We start from the raw sequence: 18,395 nt of genomic DNA, 5'->3' as shown, positions 1-18,395 counted from the left end.
AATTTTGAATACAGACAGTTTACATCTATTTATTTGCAAGTACCCAGCCCTCTAAAGCACGTGGTTCAGAGGTTAAGTTTATTTAGTGATTTTAAGCTGCCTCATAAAAATAAATAGTCCTACTTTTGACTCGCCTTTCATCGTGTCCGGCCTGACCATGGTGCATCTTTTGTGCAGTCAGATGTGGGTTTGGGGTATACAGGACAGGGGCGCTCAAACAGTGCGTTTATGGTGTGTGGTGATGGACAAGATTGAACAGTGGTGATACGGTGCTGCCAGTGTAGAGGAGAACCCTAAAACCTCTAAATGGTGTTTAGGCGTAAGATGCCTTGACACCATACAAATATTCAACAGGTACTGGGCACACGTGTAATTAACAATTCTGGTAGTACAGTAGTTGGAGACAAACGCGATTGTCACCGGTAGTATGGTAAAGTCAGTATATGATGCTTTATGTAGTTCTTTTTTTTCTGATCTTATAAACGCCAGCCGACACGTGTTTCATCAACAGGGTAATGCCTGTGACTTATCAGGGCTGTAAGCGGCGCGATGCGTGATCGGGGACCGGTGATGGTACGGCTTGATGAAGGGATAAATGTAGGTCGATGGAATGTAATCTAGCACACGATGCAGTCTGGTACGACTGTCAGGCGGTAACCTCGGATGGTGGGTTACGGCGGAGCTGTGAAGCGGGATGGGACCGAGCATCTTTTGGCACCAGCTCCTACCTACATCTGAAACAAATGCCACAAGTATGCCTCCCACATATCCGTGATCTGCGACTGCCCATTCCCTGGCAGCTCAACCAGCAAAAGCTGCTTGCGGGTCTCCGTCCCAGGAGTTTGCCACTAAAAAGCTCTTCCAAGGGAAGACTTCACCTCCCCTTCTACAGAGCATTAGCAACTTATCTCCTCCAGAAATAACCACCTTGGGTATGGTCTAGGCATCGTTTTGGGGATTGGTTCCCCCTGTTGAGATGATTCACTTTGCAGCCTGTGCAGTAAGATTGCAAGCAATCCTTACAGGCACAGATCGGTTGTCCTTGTAGCACAGACACCTTCCTTCTTTCGGAATTTGTCCTCCAGTCCTGATATTTTCTTCTCGTGCAGTGGTTTTCTTAGTGGCTTTAAATGGCAAATTATTGGTTCTAGCTGCTAAACCCCATGTATGAAGGTTTTATATGTTAGCAAAGGCCAGAAGCCACCATGGACCTATCTTCATTGCCAACAGCGGCACCACATATATTTTCTGCCCAGGCACACCTCGGCTCTGTGCAAATGCATCGCCCCTTCTAGCACATTGGAAATGAGTTGCCTTCTAGTGGTAAACTTACCTTCTAATAGAATCCGTCCAAAGTTAGGCGAGGTTGATCAAAGCACCGGTTTAGTTTTGGTATCTCTACGTGCTCCAGATAAACACACTGTGCTCTAGATAATACATATTTACTCTAAAGTTCTCAGAATTTGCCCGTCTTGCGACAAGCATGTATTTCCACGTTATGACTCGCGCTTTACGTCTGTAATCTTGGGTTGTAGCAATAAACACTTGGTCATCCTGGTGAGTGGGCCCAGTACCTGTATTGAAACCCACGCGTCTTCAGGTCTTCCTGTATTTGCCTTGAGTGCTTGGCAGTGGTGTTTGGGTAGGAAGCAGCAGTGTAATAAGTGTGCTTGGCCACAGACCAGCAGAGCATAAATTCACAAGATCTCTTCGGTTTAGAGAGCATGACTTGGAAAAAACTGGTGCTTCCCTGGTTATCTAGTCTCTGGTGCTGAAGGTCCTCATTTGTGCTACGAGAAACGAGAATTGGTGAGATGCACACATTCATTGCTATTGTTTTGTCAGATTCTTTACTCTGTCGCACATTAACTGTATCCCAACAAGGTGAGCAATAGGTTTTAACCAGTGTTTGGAGGGTCAGAGGCGGCATTTTGTGCATCCATCTTACCTTCTTTACTGAACTATTACATTTTTTTTATACAATTACATCTGGAACAATTTAGTTACCAAATGAGTAATTTACAAAGGAATTAGGCTTAAACCCAAGTATGTGAGAACTTAATGTTCATAAGTGTTATATTTAAGTAGATTTTTTTGCAAACACTAAATGCCATTTTTCACCAACTCAAGCTACTAGTCGGAACAAGAAGTAAACAAAATATTTGAATAAATTGGGGGGGGGGGGAAATAAAACACCACCAGCACAATTCTTTACTGAGGCTTGAAACAAGAGGTCTAAAGTTACTCAAGCTCCGTAGAAGCTGGTGCTAAGCTGAAGTTCGGGCATGGGAATGGTCTGCAGAGGGTTGGTGAGGCTTAGTTTTGTGGCATGGCTAATGGGACCTCAGGGACACACGACTTCTTTTGTCCCAAAGGTGATGCAGACAAAGCTGTTCTTCATTTCTTGAATGTCACATCTTGCTGTCTGCGTAAAGTCTCTGTTCTGAGGAGAGCGTTTTCCAAGAAGTTGAGCCTCGGGCATGCAACGATTTTTATCCAAATCACTTGCATTTAGACTTTCCCATGGAAAGGGGATTGAGTACTGCCAACACCAAGCTGATAGTCCGTTTTTAGGATTGAAATATGTTGGAGAAATACCCTGGATCAAAACTGCTTGGGGATTTGAGTTTTTACCCATTAAGTTTTGAAATGTGACTCTTCCGACATCCAGTGCAGGAACTTGAATCTGGGTATGATATGGTTGTGACATCCATTCATGAGGAGTCAGTTTGCGGGGTCGGGCTTCTTTGGCGTTTTAAAGTTGATTTTGATCCCGGGAAGCCCCATATACTCAGGTTGATGTTGCAAAAGTCCAGTATGGACATGACCTTTGCAGGATCTGACCAATTTTGTGAGTTATTTGGAGCAAAATGTATCTTATCCTCTCCCTCTCACCAAACGAAGATTAAAGATATCATTTTTCATGACCTGAATTTTTAGAGGGTGTGAGGCGATGTCCCTATTGAACAGTGGCCTCCCAGGTTGCAACTCTGCGGGTGGTCCTATTTTGAACAGTCAGTCTAAAGGGAGAGATGTTTGGTGAACTCTATTGAGATACGGGGCCAGTTTTGATGTTCCGCTACTGGACATGTTTTAGGCCACCCACTGCTGGAACCCTCTTTGAGACTACATTCATATGGGTGTGGTGTTACTTAGTTACTAAAGACTATCGGCGACGGTGCACTGTGTTTCTAGTATTATTTGACACCAGTGAGCCAAGTGTGCCTTGCCGAGTGCCTTCTTGCAAAGAGGTGGCGAAGCAAGATATAGTCTTTCCTCCTAATCCTCATGACCTGTGCTAACCGATCAGTCATCACACTAATAATGTAGGCTAATTGCACATTCTGTGGTAGTGGAATTGCTCATGTATGGCCACTAGCTGTAGTGGGCAAAAGCGGTGTGCAGTAGTGTGCTTTCTGTGCCACAGGGCGATGTTTTTGACAAGGTCATTGCTCTCTGGTAGTTGTATGCAGTCTTCAGCGGCTTACAAATTCAGCAAGGGCCCTGCATAGGCCTCTGGTAGATAATGATTTATCAGTTTGTTGTTTCTTTTAAAAGAGAGGATGACTGTTGACTCGTTGAGCTTCTGAGGCACGATTCCACTGGTAATGTGTTCATGAGCTTGGTGATCAGGAGCCAAGGTTACTAGGCCTAGGTTTATTTATCTTGCTTTGAATTTGCCCATTTGGAGCACTGGCTTCTTGGTGGCAGAGTTGATCTTTGTGGCTCTAGTATCTGGTTGGCTCAGACTCTAGAGTGTGTGTGTGTAACAGGAATGGCCATATATTTGAAGCCTATGTTTATGCAGGCTGATCCGTTGTTAGTCTAGAATTTTAGATTCTTTCTTTGCAGTTGATAGTCTTTGGATGTCACATCACTGTTGAGAAGGAGCTAGGGCGTTACAACTACATTTTGTTTGTAAAGTCCAGCGGTGCTAGACAACAAGTGGCCCTTTTTTCTATTAACTTTAGGTGACTGCTGCTGTGGCGGGAATCTGTGACTCTGTACTGTACTCGTATTGGGCTGTATTTTCCCCACCTATAAAGTTACTGATCCCTGTATTGGTAACTCCATAGTTAGAAAATTTAGGTCCTCATTAACAGTGGTCTCGAATTTCTCAAAGTGGGCGAGGATCTCGAATGTGGAGATGGGTGCTGTGTGTTCGGAGAGGTCCTTGTAGACTTTGGTGCTTGTACAAACTTCTCAAGGTGAATGCGTTTGATGTTTTTATGAGGTGGGGCTGCTGCTTGGTTCAGTTTACTAGGCAGCTTGTCTTCAGTGGCGATTCCGTAAGCATTAGTAGCTGGTATTCTAACACACTTGGGTTTGGTATCAAGGAGAAAAGTCCAGACTCTCCATGTATGGCTTGATTGCGCTTTCGAAGCGATGAATCCCTGTTTGTCAAGGTCTGCTTTGATTCCTCAGGCACATTAATTATGTTCACCCCATAGGTTCGTACCTCGGGTTCAGGGTGCCTGTGACGTACTTGGTCCATGGTTTCTCCCGAAGGCATGGTTTTTCCTGTGAGGTCTCCATACTGTTGTACATACAAAGGAAGGTCTCCTGCTACTGAAACATCTGCTCAGCCAGGGACTTCTGTTCAGGAGGCCATTCTGTGCCAGTGATGGCTACTCCTCCTTTCCCTCTGTCATGGCTTCTGGTTGGGTTCTTGTGGTGTTCTAAGAAGAGACGTCCAGTGGTCCTGATCTCCAGATAGTCATTGAATCATGTCTCTTTGGATGCAACGGGGTGTGGCTCGCTACCACAGATAAGCTCCTGCATATGCATGAGGTTGTTGGTAGCAGATATTGTGCTTGGATGCCCGTGACAGGAGTCAGCTAGGATGGAGTTGGCTTGAGGTTTGTGGCTATGTTGGGGTGGACTTGTATCAGGAGCTGTGTGCATGAGGGGTTGTTACTGTAACAGTGGTATTAACTTGTTGTTTGACCTTTGAATAATAGCTATTTGTTGCAGTTCATGAACTAAATTGCCTCTTGGCGCTAATAAGGGTTCTCACTAAACCCAATAAAAACGGAATTCATCAATTTTGGAAGGGTGATAATCTAAGTTGGTATTGTCCACATTTGAAAATGTAACTTTGAGGTTAGCACACACGTCTCCTCAGGGATGCTTCAAGCTGCTAAACTGTTTCACTGGGGTTGTCGCGGAAAGCGTGTTGTTCCAGAACAAATGGCTACATGGTAATTTTTGGTGGTGTTTATAGGGTCAGAGTTCAGTCGCTGAAACATAGTGGCTAAAAGCGTCATTTCATGGTCAGTCAAGAAAGTCTTGCACAAGACAACAGATATTGGAACTCTAAGCATTTGGGGGATCAGTCAAGTTGCCCTAGTCTACTGTTCCTGAAGGGGCGAGTCTGGGTGGACACTGAGTTGCCCCACTTATCTTACGGTCACCCATCCAACCTATGTCTCTCTGGTTGTCCGCTTCAGGCTTCGCCATGGTGGGAGTTATCACAGGCGCGTGCGTCCCCGTGCAAGGGTGATGAACCTCCCACCAGTCTACAAAACTTTCTTTTTGGCGAAATTATTTTTTAAATCAAACAACGTAAAGCAAAATGCAGGAGTACATTACAAATTAAATCTATGTAAAAGTAACGTAGGTCAGAATTCAAACTACCTCAAACTGTGTGGTCCCAAAATTGTGGTTATTTTATCCCATTTAAACATGTGTGCAATTATCTAACATGCATGGTAGGCGCTTATAGAGTAAATGATCTTTGCTGTGCTATGTACCACAAGCCAAATAGCGTTTGTCTGGCAAGATGTCATTTTTTAAAATATATATTTCAGTATCCTGCATAATTTCGTGCAGCTTTTCTAAGGCTGTGCATAATTTTCGCAAAGGAAATTTCACCCACCAGTCATATATCCACTGTGTATGAGCCCGCAGAAAATGTGCATTGTGCTTTCTTGTCAATCACGTGGTTTTGTCATCAGAGGGCATTGTGACATATTTAACTGCCCTGGCTGTAAAGATCATGAACTGATTTTGGCAGTTACAGAAGAACGTGGAATACCTGTTCAGGGAACAGTTTTTCCGGTCCAGCAAGTAGGTAGTGCCGGGTCTACTTTGAAGACCCTTGGAAACGCTACTCTTATCTCTGGGGGAAAGAGTAATTGAAGTTAAAGTTCTTTTCCTTTTAAGTCCTTGTAAATCCTGTGTTTGCACAATGCAGGGTGATGTAATGATCAGTGAATGGAAAAAAATGACTGATGTGGAGACTGCCCAGGATTTGAAGGCCAGAGCGTTTTCCACTTATTGAGGGTGCTGAATTCACAATTTGAGGACACACCACCCAGTTTTTAGCAATCCGTATTTGAAGGAGTTAAGCTTTTAGAAGGCACATCAGAACTGTGGGCGCAAAGGCAACATTGAGCTAGTCAAGTAGCTAAATATTATTTACAGTTGGTAGCGCAGTCCTCCTAAAATAGACAATATCCCACAGCCATCTTAGATGTAGTTCTTGACGTGTGAGCTTTCAGCACTGCGCTTCTAAGTCTGTCATATATCGTAGTTTGTGCTTTCCATTAGTATGCACCCAGATTAACAAGCTAGTTTAAACATCAAAAAAGACTATACCTTGAATCCAGGGCCACAGGAATTGTGTGGCAGGAAAGGCCAAATTGTGCGGCAAGGTTGACCAAATTATGCATCAAGAAAAGGCAAATTATGCAGCACACTTTCTGATAGTCATACTTTATTTTGACATTTTTACTCTAGGTTGCACCTCATTAGTACCAGTTTAATGCTCAAACATAGCAATACTCAAGAGAAAGGTGACCAATCAACCAAAGGGCCTCCACTGCACAGTAACACTTGTTGCTGCATTTCCAGTAACCTTTGAACCGTTTGAGTTAGAAACAATTTATTTGGGGTATAATCGGCAGATTATGCAGCAGATTATGGATTATGTGGCAAATGTGGGAGATCCATAATTATGCAAATAAACCCACAGCAACAAAATCATGATTGTGTTGCTCTGGGTTTATTTGCATAATTATGCAAATTCAGTGGTCCCTGCTTGCATCCCAGACACACATGGTCAGATGGGGGTAGAGAAAGGAACAGGAATTGGTTCTGTGGTTACTTTTCCAAAGCTATTAACCATGGCCCATGCCGAGTACACCTGTAAGAGCCGATGACCCCCCCTTTTCTACATAATCATTCATAGAAGGGAAGGCTGCTGTTGCCTGGTCACATGAGTGATGGAAACTCGCAGAAGAGAGAGCTCGTCTCTCTACCACAAGTAGCCATCTAGCTGTTCATAACCAAGTGTGTCATTTTCCTCTTTATGCAATATTTACGTTACTGCAGTGAACTCAGGCGTTGTCAGCTTTGTGCTCCAGCACTGTTGACATGGACATCAAAGCGCAGCTAAAAGTTCAGACTTCACCCCACGATGACGCACCCCAAAAATAATTTTTTCCAAAATTAGGAATAACGCTATGTGCAGCTCTGTATTCGCAATGTTTTACCCTACAACATCAACCAAACCTATGCGGTATATTACACACTATACATTGTCAACAATACTGCTAATGTAAAAGACACTGGAAAGGTTAAGCGGTATTCTCGCAATATCCCGAGTTTCTTTTGCAGAAGACCTAACCTTTTGTACGTAAGTGAGGTGACGGATACTGAGGGTGGAGAGTCAGTCAGTGTATGTAGACCATATCTTGTTATCTTGTTTGTGTGAGTGTATTTATGCAAGCATCTCGGCTTCTGCATACTGGTCTGAGGCATGCTAGACATGATACATGAATGTGCAAAACTATGGTTGCCTGCAAATGTCAAGAATTCTTGAAACATATCAAGGTGCAAGATTCTGGTTCCCTAGTTATGTTGCCTCCAGGGTCCATGTCTGTGTATGTTCTGAGCATTTTTTTTATGTGGAAAGTAATTCTTGCTATCTTCTATTTTTGCAGCGGTTTCTAATCTAGATGAGGAAAGTAAATGGACTGTCCACTACACCGCGCCCTGGCACCACCAAGAGAATGTCTTCCTCCCGTCCTCCAGGCCCCCCTGCGTGGAGGAACTGCACCAGGAGGCCAAAGTCAACCTCAAGTCTGTGCTGCGAGGTAAGGTGCTGCTTACCACTCCGAGGTTGAGATTGCCTCTGCGCCGTCGCAAATTAGCACTCTAGGAATCAGGCTTATCGACTTGAATATCCACATCTAGTGATTTACTCCAGTGCGGTAAATGAGCGCGAGGCCAGCTACGGTATTTGGATGTGCTACTGGGAGAGCGGGGCAAGAAGTCCAAACTTTGAGGCTTTGGTGGTAGCTCAGGGTTCAATAGACGGGGTGGTAAGTGTGTGGCACCATCTTGCTGCAGGAAGGTTGGCACACGAGAAAGACATATTTGAAGAGTGCATTGAGCAGATAAAGAAAAGTGATCCAAGAGCAAAGACAGTGCTGCGCACAGGAGGGCTGCAGGTTGGTGCCAGGCAGTGAAATGGGCAAACCAGGGGTTTGTTGCGGTAGCTGCAGCCTTTGACTCTCTATGGGCCGCGACGAGGAAGACGTTCGATGAAGATGAATGAACCAAATAGAATCCCCAGTCACTTCTCCTATTGGGCAGTTGTGTGATCTGTGCTGCCCTTGAGAGCCTCTGAAGCCAAAATATTGCAGTGAGCAAAAAGTAGCTCTGTCACACAATTGCACTGTTCACCTGCATGTGTTTTCGTGGTGATTATGTAGCTTGAATGGCTTTGAAGAGAGCTTCTCCAGTGTCAGAAGGTGACCGATGTAGCTGCTCACTGCGACACTCGTTTTCAAACTCCCTGACCCTCACGGTATAGGAAAAACGTATCGCTGACATTTTACCATAACTTTAAGGACAGCACAGTTATCACCTGTTGAATTTTGTAATTGAACGAAAATTGAAATTAACTATGAATTAAATGGAGCTAATGTAAAGTACAGTAGCATTCTGCTACTTTCATTTGCCGTTTGGTTTCTGATGCGGAAGGATTGGTTATGGCACCGCTGTGATACGGCTGAGGTTGGTGTATGCCGACACACCTCTTTCTGTTAGTTTCCTCTTTCAGCCTCAAAATCTTACTGTTCTCTCACTTTGAGGCATGTCCAGTCTCCATGTTCACAGTCATTGTGGTCCTCTCTGTCTCCGGCCGCGAGCAGAGAGTCAGGGGTGCTGTCTCCATTTCTGTGCCTCTTCCTTGTGCCAAACGATTAGAAGACGCAAGTCCTATCCATTATCAGATGATCAGTCGTTCTCACCAATAGAAGCAGAAAGGCTGTTCTGCCACCGTGATAGCCAAGACCTGCCAGCGGAAAGAGCGCTACTGTTCTAGTGCTTTATTGCATCAACATAAAAAGACTACACTGGAAGATTCTGCATGCTCTGTCCATAGAAATAAAAAATATACTTTTTTGCTAGCCCGTCCCCACTCTATTTCCCAGCTTACTTTGAGGGTTCTTTGTTATAATTGGATTGTGAAGATATAGGCGAGGAAGTTTGCAAATAAAGAAGGGTCCGTCCATTGTCGATGAAGTGTTATGGCCTAGCTTGAAGATATCATTTTTAACCGTTATCACCTGAGGTAGCACAAGCAAATCAGTGTTATTGGTTAAGTTGAAAGTATGCACGTTGACAAGCCTTACATGTTAGATGCATTTATAGTGTCTTGTCTTTCACATCCAACTGAAAGTCAAAGATTGAGCTTTTATGAAATACATAAATCACAGAAAGCATTTTCTTTACGAATGCTGATCAGATTTTATTGCAGTGTGCTCAGTTTGCACAGCAGCAGGTTGCACTACCATAGTCATAGGTATGTAGCGCTTTGGGATTCTGTCGTCATACACATTTAATATGAAACTGTGATGCAGGGGGCTAAGTATTTTGGTAACAGAACATCCAAATAGTTGTTAGCATCCTTTCTTTAAAAAAAAAAAGAAAGCTGATGGGTTGTGTTATCACTTGGATGGCTCTTTAGTACTCCTGTGGGCTGTTGGAAGCCCGTCCAGGGGTGCTCGGTTTTGCTATAGTGCTGTCTACGCAGAGCTAAAAAATTGGGGTCAGGTCATGGCCGATAATCCCCCCCAAGGAGCTTATGGAGCCTTAGCTGTAATCTTGGGTTTCATTCAGAGAAAACTACTAGGAAGAACCACTTAGCACACACAGGAGACAGCGGGTCTCCTGCAGCATCCCCCCCCTTTATGGGAAGAAGTCATTTCTTATTAATAGGCACATGACCTTCCACAGCTGAAGGTCACTGTAAAACTAGCAAGAGAGCCCAGAGTGTAAAAAGTATACATTTGTTCACAAAAAGTACAGTGGCTCGATTATGTACGAATATATTCTGCCCAATTTTTGTTGAGCACAAAAGAATAAAAAAATACAAATTTAAAATAAAAAAAAAGTACAGTCGCCGATGAACTGGACCATGGAAGATACAAATTGCCTTTCTTTTTTGGTAATATTTGTATGAAATAAAGGATTGCGCTTGTGGGGATCACATTGGTTCATGGTGCTAAGAGGCGACAAGGCAGCAAGCATAATGAATGTGGTAGATGCCTTGTGCATTGTGTATTGTCGAGTTTCGAGCTTCTCTTTATTGCTATTGTTTAGCTCACCAGGCAGTCATCTGATATAAAAAGCTGTTTGTGTGGACGCAGGAAATGCACGCATAAAACCGGAATCTAATAATCTAGGCTTTCCTGAGCCCTTACCCCCCCTAGCAACTGTTATCAGTTCCTTTCCCCAGATTGCCAGACCTTCCCGCCCTCCACGTGCCCACTAGGATTTGCCACTGGTTACATTTTTCAGGTATTTTGTCCGTCAAAGTCATTTTGTGTTGTCTAGCATTTATTGTGCAAGTTTGTCATATCTAAAATTGATTTAAAAAAATGTATGATGCCAATCTAGATTGTACCGTTAATGCACCCCAAGGATATATGACAAAAAGCTCTGTGTCGGTGGGATTCAGTGAATGTATATTCCTGATCTAGTGGTCCTTATGAAACCTTTTACAAAATGTCTACTATCCGATGGCATTTTCATTGATGTAAGAGTTGGGAGTCTCTATGCATTTGCAGTTTTATTAAAATGCTACCCCTGCTCCCTGTGTAGCCTGTTGGGAACTCTCTTAAATGTTATCAGCTTGCTCTCTCCCTAAGGAACGAGCGGTATGTTTCTGGCACCCTGAATCCATTTCTTTCGCCCCTTCAATAGTTCTGTGATGACATGAGCTTCATGCAAGCCAATGGCCAATGTCAAATATCTGTTTCACAAAAAGATGTTCAGCCTTTTCAGATGTTACAGTAGAGCAGAGTCTCTTATTTCATCGTCCCGCGTGTATTGAAGTTCCTGTCATCTGACAGAGCAGCACTGAAAGTCCAGACATTCATTCTGGTGTTAATGTCACCCAAGGGTCCACAGTCCCCTCCGTAATGCACCCTCTCCGTCTCCAGCGCAGACAGCTCGCTCTGTTGTAAGCTTAAGAGGATAGATTAATAATCATCCCTGAGAGGTTCACCAGCACTAATATGCCGGCTCCAACTCCCCCTGGTTAGAAATAGTGCACTCATGTATTCATCATCAGCGCGGTGACCAGGAGGGGCTTGTGTTGAACTCCCGGCTTGGCGCGTGTTTCCATCCATCCTCTCGTTATTTCAAATTTTAGTGACCTGACAGGATTGCTGTCATGGGACATGCTTTGTCCTATACTGCATGTCCTGGGCAGATGCATACATGTCACAAGACATGGCAGCAGTTCCTGACTTTGAGAGCAAGGGCGGCATTAGAGTGACAGCCAGCTTTGCGTTTCTCCACTATCCCTGAAGAAGGGGTTGTTTATTAACAGCAAAAAATCTAAGCATTGTTCTCCCTTGCTATTTTTTGCACCTCCGCATTTTCTAAGGTGTGCCATTTATTGGCTGTTGTGCCGGTCATGGTGAACATATTGTATTCAAAACTAACCTTGCGTGGTTTGGTTCAGTTCAGTCTCCTTCACCCATTGGCTTCTTTGGCGCTGGAACTGTCAGCATTGTCTTGAAACTTTGTCAGGCACATCTTGGATTAGCCCACAGGAGTATTTTAGTCTCACCTTTTTTTCTGTCAACTGGTTGTGTCCTTCCGCCTCAATTGAAATGCACAAGAGACTAATTTGAATCTGAAAAGAACAGTGTGTCATCACACATATATTTTCTATCCATTCAAAGAAGTGTAAGTGTGTGTGTCCCTGCCCGAAACGCGTCATGCCTACCTGAACTGCTGCAAAATGGATAATAAAAGTTTGCTGTGACACTCTGCAAGCCGTGTGGTGGTCCGTTACTTCTGTGGTTTCAACTGGGAACAGAAATTGATCCATATATATATATATATATATATATATATATATATATATATATATACATACACACACACACACACACACACATTTTAGGTCTGGCAACAGTCAAGTCCTTTTGATTTTAACAAAATTGTATATTTAACATACTTTTGGATTATTTCATCCAGTTCTCCTTTTTAATTGGTCCATCAGTGTGTCATTCACATTTTGTTCCGCCCACTTCAGCACACACTGGGGACAGAGGTTCAACCCACATTGTATTTCTTCTGCGAGTGTTGGCAGCCTGTTCTTGCACTATTTTCACTCACACCAAAAAAGTAGTCCCTTGTACAGTTTTACAAAAAACGTTCACGCGCATTGGCAAACCCAAAAGATGGCAGCCACGTAGACCTATTGGCTTTGCCAGTGGTTGTTTGCTTTGCAGCAACATTTTTAAGCGTTCAAGTGCGTAGGTAAAATGTGTTGCTTTGCCAGCGCATGTTCTTCTAACTTCCGGTGCGCGGTGATGGTTTTCCAGCTGGCTGTCTAGTCACAGCTCTTCAGTACAATAAACGGTGCTGTGTGCGCTGTGTAAATACATTCCCCCGTCAGACAGTGAGGCCTTTATTACTAGCGTCTTTATCTTCAGGAAGGGGGGCGCTGGCGCAGGGAGCCTTTTATCCCGCTGTCCTCCCACAGCCAGACACGTTTATGAATGTCATGAATCTGCTGGCAGCGAGGGCGGCGCAGGTTTTACTAATCTCGTACTTTCTGCATTCAGCTTTTTTCCCCTTGTGTATTTATTCCCCACCCGTGGGTGAGACTCTTCACAGAAGTGTAAACCGTTCCCTCTACTGTTGCGGCTTATTGTGCACGTGGGTAACGTATTAGTGTTGAGTCTCACAGGCTTAAGTGCTTGTTTCGCATGTCTCGCCAAGTATGGTGTGGCTTCTCTCCAATCCTGAAGAAAACGAGGACTTGAATGAAGGTGCAAAGTTCATTTTCAGACCCCCTGTTCTAATTCTACCTCCCTCTGTACAGACCTCTTTTTAATGTCGTCCAGGCCCGGATTGGCCGTTGCGGGCACCGGGCAATACCCCGGTGCTCCGCAAGGGTGGGGGCCGGTTTTGGGCCCTGGGGGCCGTTTTTGATACAGGGCCATTTTTGCAGCATAGCTGCAAAATCGGCCCTGTAACAAAATCGGCCGAAAACCGGCCCCGCCAAAGAGCTCGGTCGCACCCCCAGGGGGCCGGCCGAGCACTTTGCCAGGGCTGGTTTTGGCTCTCAGTCCGGCCCTGATGTCGTCTTGTAAGCTGCTGCTCAAAGCGCTCTATACCATCGCTACCAGTATTGGGAGGGAGGGGGACAAGCCAAAACCGAGACCAATCAATTTTGTGTGCGTGCAAAAGGCCGCTTTATTGAAACAGGTGCATATCACAAATTATAACCTAGGGAACCGTTTTACAAACTAAAAACGCACTATACATAAAATAACTGATCCCCCGTCCCCCCCCCCCTACAATCCCCACATTAAATCCCCCACCCTACCAATAACATAACATAACAACCACATTACACAGTATTGCATTTACATATCCTGCCCTCCAATGAACCCCAAACCCCTGTCTTTCTGCAATTATAACTACTAAACATCTAGTCTAAACTCATCCTACCTGCCTACCCTTTCCCTGCTCACAAACATCCAACACTTAACTAAAAACTTCTGCCAATCTTGGCCAACTTTTTACAACCCCACCTGCACCTGTTCCAAGCGACAAGTATACAAAATTCTCAAAAGCCTATGCACTAGTCCCCACAAAACATGGCCTAAAACAAAATAACTGAAACCCCAAACAAACCAAAAAAAAGCCGAATTATAGGGTGGGAGGGAGAGCCAGAAAAACGCTACGCTACCACTAACGCTCCCAGCCACCAGGTCACCAAACCTAAAATGGTGGCTGGGAGCCAGGCAGGGCCCCAATTATAACCTTTGGGCTACAATTGGGCTACCCCTAGTCAGTGGCGTAACGAACCTTGAGTGGGCCCCCCTGCAGGGTAAGTGAAGGGGCCCCCTCCGGACTCAATCTACAGCTCTCCAGCAGAAGTGCGGTGCTGATGGGGCTCCCTGGAGGGTGAGGGCCCCACGCACCGCGGGGGCTGCAGGGGCCTGTGTTACGCCCCTGCCCCCAGTGTAGCCCAATGCACAAAATGGCCGGTACTGGCTAGTCTCACCGCCTCCCAATCTGCCCGGGGGGCAGACCTCACGCGTTCAGATGCCCCCCAAGCCCCACATGGCAGATGCAGCCTCCATGTGCTGTTTCCAATGTCGGTCTCTTATGAGGCAGCATTTTCTTTTCTTTCCCGAGTGTCTGTTGCTTCAGCTCTTGTGGGAAGATTCCTTTTACACCACCATGTCAGTCCTGAAGAGTGCACCATAGCCGTATCAGCAGGACAGTGACCTCGCCTGAGCCAGCGAACTAGCGTCACATGGGTTTGTACTAAATCCGCTAAGAAACAGCTTCCCATCCGCTCTTGTGGTACACTGTCAATCAGGAGAATTGAGTTATAGTCGTGCCTTATGCAAATATGGGATTCTGCTACTCCAGCATTTTCCACATTAAATACGGATGTGCAGCTATTGCCACATATTCCATCAACTTCGTGTGCAGATTTTTGCAGCACATTTTTTGTAGCTGAGAAGTAAAAAAAAAAGTTACCGTAAGAAACTGCTGACCGTGTTGCTACGCAGTAGAAGGCACTTTCCGTTGGTTACTAGGTCACCTTTCAGTTGCTTATTGCTGTACTTTGGTTTATCTCATTAGTATCAGTTTAACACCTTTTACCCAGGCAGTCCTACAATGTAAAAATGTCAAAATAAAGTAATGCTGCCACAAAAATTACGCTGCATTTGGTCAACAAAATGTGGTACTCCCCTGCGGCATCATTCCAGTGCCCCTGGGTATAGTCCCAGCTTCCCCTCTTTGTGTGATCCTGAGCAAATCAATTAATCTCTCTCTCCCCCATAATCCTTCACTTTAAACTTTGGAAGCTGTTAAAAACCGATAAACTCACAATGTTACGTCATATGTGAACATAAAAAAGAACTTGGTATATATAATTTGTGGTTTAGCCTTCTTTGAGGTTTAATTGATTCATCTTAACGGGGGAGACACCTTTTGGAGTGGGAGAGTCCTCTTACTGCAGTCTTCATGAACCGTCATTCTACCAATCTCCTGTTATAAAGAAGTGGTGTAACCGCTCGCCCTGAGTACTGAGCTGCCCCCTTCACCCATATGTAGTGTAAGTCATTTCCATGGGAATATGACTGATTACATTGCATAGCAATACCACACATGCCATTACAACGCGGGTATTATTACGCCATGTCAATTACAATGACATACCATTACAACACACAATTTTACCACAACTATGCCTTCACCACACATTCCATTACAACGCATAGGCATGCGTGTTAAAGGTATACTCATGGTAAACATTTGCAAGGTAAGTGACTCCACCCTACCCTAAACCCTAATGTAGTACCACTGCACGATCCTCCCCCGACCCCCAGTCCTCTCCCTACAGTAACACTACTCTACTCTGCACGACCCCCCGACACTACCCTAAACAAACACCACACTACCCTAAACCCTAAAACACTACCCCGTCACGACCCTACCCCATGTCCGGTCCCTACACTCAAACACTATCCTGCACGACCCCCCGACACTACCCTAAAATCACAACCCTACACTACACAAACATTACAACACTACTTCACCACTACCCTAAAACCACAACCCTACACTACACAAACATTACAACACTACTTCGCCACTACCCTAAACCCTAAAAAAGTAACCCCAAGCGCAATCCCAATCCCCCTTACCTATCTCTCCTCGTGGTTCCTCACTCCTGGTTCTAATTTCGTCCATGGGGCGGTGACGTCGTTATGAGGAAACAGAACAGCCTCCGTTTCCTCACAAGGATGTGGATAGCAATTACATCGCATGCATTGTAAAAGAGCATGCGATGTAATGGTATGCGTAGTAATGGCTACGCGTTGTTACATCGCATGCGTTGGAACCCATGCGATGTAATGACTTGCGGGGTAACAGCCGCGTTGTAATGGCTGTTTACCTTTTCATGGTGTAGGTGGTATTACAGCAAAAGACACATTCTTTGCTTGAAGATCTAGACGTATAGAAACTTTCCTTCGATTCAGTAGAGTTTACAGGTGAAGACAAAGGCGCTGAAAGCATGCAGGAGAAGCTTGCTGTGCACTACAATTTCCCACTGTCCATCAGTCAGTCTGTAAGTATAAGTCTGTTATCACACACCCAGCGTACGTGCCCTACACACCATGGATAATCATGATCGTTGGTCTGAGTGCGTACTTGAGCATGATTACCACTTGCCCAGAGCTCGCTAGATAAAGTAGTGCCGCTTGTGGTCTCACCGGTAACATCTCATTTGTAAATTATCAAATTAGCTTTCAAGTTGAATAATTCAAATCCCCCCTGTTTAAATTGTTGTTTCCTTCAATCAACTTTTGTGTGCCCGTGCCATTAATTATATGCATTCATCAGACAAGATAATTAAAATGATTAATTGGTGAGCGTAGTAATTAGGATACAGATTAATCCGGCGTGTGCGTGGATGGGAGCGTTCTCATCCAAGCATTTTGCTGGTTTCATAGGCCATTGGAGCGTTTGATCAAATATAGCGCCACACTTAATGCCATTTTTTATCTCTGCGCACTCAGTCCTCCTACGCGTTTTATCGCTGTGTGCCCAGTTTTCACACCCTCTCTTATGGCTGTGCACACAGCCCTCACACTAGTTCTTTTCGGCGTTCATACAGATTTCACACGTTTTCGTATTGCTTCGCACCCAGACCTCACTCCAAATCTTATCACTGCACACTCAGCGCCCAGGCTATTTCCTTTAACTGTGCACACAGACCTCACTCTATTTGATAAAGCTATGCACTCAGAATTCATTCTAGTTCTCATCACTGTGCAGCTAGACCTCACTCCAGTTCTTTGTTTCTTCCATCCGGCAGTACAGTTTATTCAGGATGTTGCTTCAACCCGCTGCCGCTTGGAGCATTCACGAAGACCAGGTCGACATTGCCCCATATGGGATGAATTGCACTCATAATTGCCCTGCTAAGAATGTCAATAGATGCACAAACCTTTTTTCCCCCATTGATTCTTTGCATCAAAGAAGATGCATTTGGATACAGCACATGGGGACTGTTTCCAGTACAGCTCGATGGACAGGAATTTGAGATCACCATGTTATGGTCTCCCTACTGGAGGATGATCTAACGTTTCTCCTATTTCAGTTACGGCATTCTAATAATCCATCCTAGGGTATTTGTTTCAATCTATAACTATAATGGATTGTGTTCCAGTCACTGGGGAACAGACTATGTTCTTGTCAAATTTGAACCGTACCTTAATTCGGGCTCTTGTTAGATGTCCGTAAGTGTCAATGGGCCACACTTCACCAAAGTAATCCTAGATTTCACTGTTTTGGCCCTGTGTGCCTACACAGACTGCCGGAATGTTCAAGGGCACGAAGGAACTCCCACATCGACTTGTTGCTCTGGCCGACAGTCCTGTGCTATCCATTCAGATTCTTGGTTGGTCCTCAACAAGGGTGATGAGCAACTGTACAACCACACGGAAATGTCTGTCACCCTTGTCGCTCCAATCTGAACCATACCCCCTGATGAGAGAAGGTGACTCCTGTGTGTCTGGAAGAATTGCTCCACCTTACATAGATCAATCCATGTTAGAGCCCACTCACCACACCAGTAGATTGTTAAACATCAATCCAGGTATGTGATTATTCTCCACAAGCATGCGCTGTTGGGTGAATATGACTTTTAATGGGTGTGTATGCCCATGAGGCCTAGGGGGGCTACGGAGTGAGTGTGTCTTGACTGCGGCAAAGCATCTAAGAGGTGTTTTTGTCTTCTGGAAAAGGCAGGTTTTCAATTTGTAAACATTTTTCTTTGTCCTGGGTTACTCAAACAGAAAAAAAGACAAAAGTTCTACAGGACTCAG

General features: G+C 44.7%; 1 protein-coding gene across 10 annotated transcripts in view; it reads left to right on the top strand.

The window, feature by feature from the left end:
- The window catches only part of NHSL1 (NHS like 1), a 471,418-nt gene that overhangs the window by 387,493 nt on the left and 65,530 nt on the right, over positions 1–18,395 (top strand). For all 10 annotated transcript variants that reach the window (XM_078649349.1, XM_078649348.1, XM_078649345.1 and 7 more), the window contains exon 2: positions 7,947–8,099. In XM_078649349.1, coding sequence (XP_078505475.1) covers positions 7,947–8,099 — 153 coding nt within the window. The remainder of the gene's footprint in view (positions 1–7,946; positions 8,100–18,395) is intronic.

The sequence above is a fragment of the Lissotriton helveticus genome, chromosome 6 (assembly GCF_964261635.1).
Source record: "Lissotriton helveticus chromosome 6, aLisHel1.1, whole genome shotgun sequence".
NCBI lineage: Eukaryota > Metazoa > Chordata > Amphibia > Caudata > Salamandridae > Lissotriton > Lissotriton helveticus.
Note: the sequence above shows the minus strand (reverse complement) of the source record. Positions and strands in the feature narration are given on the sequence as shown.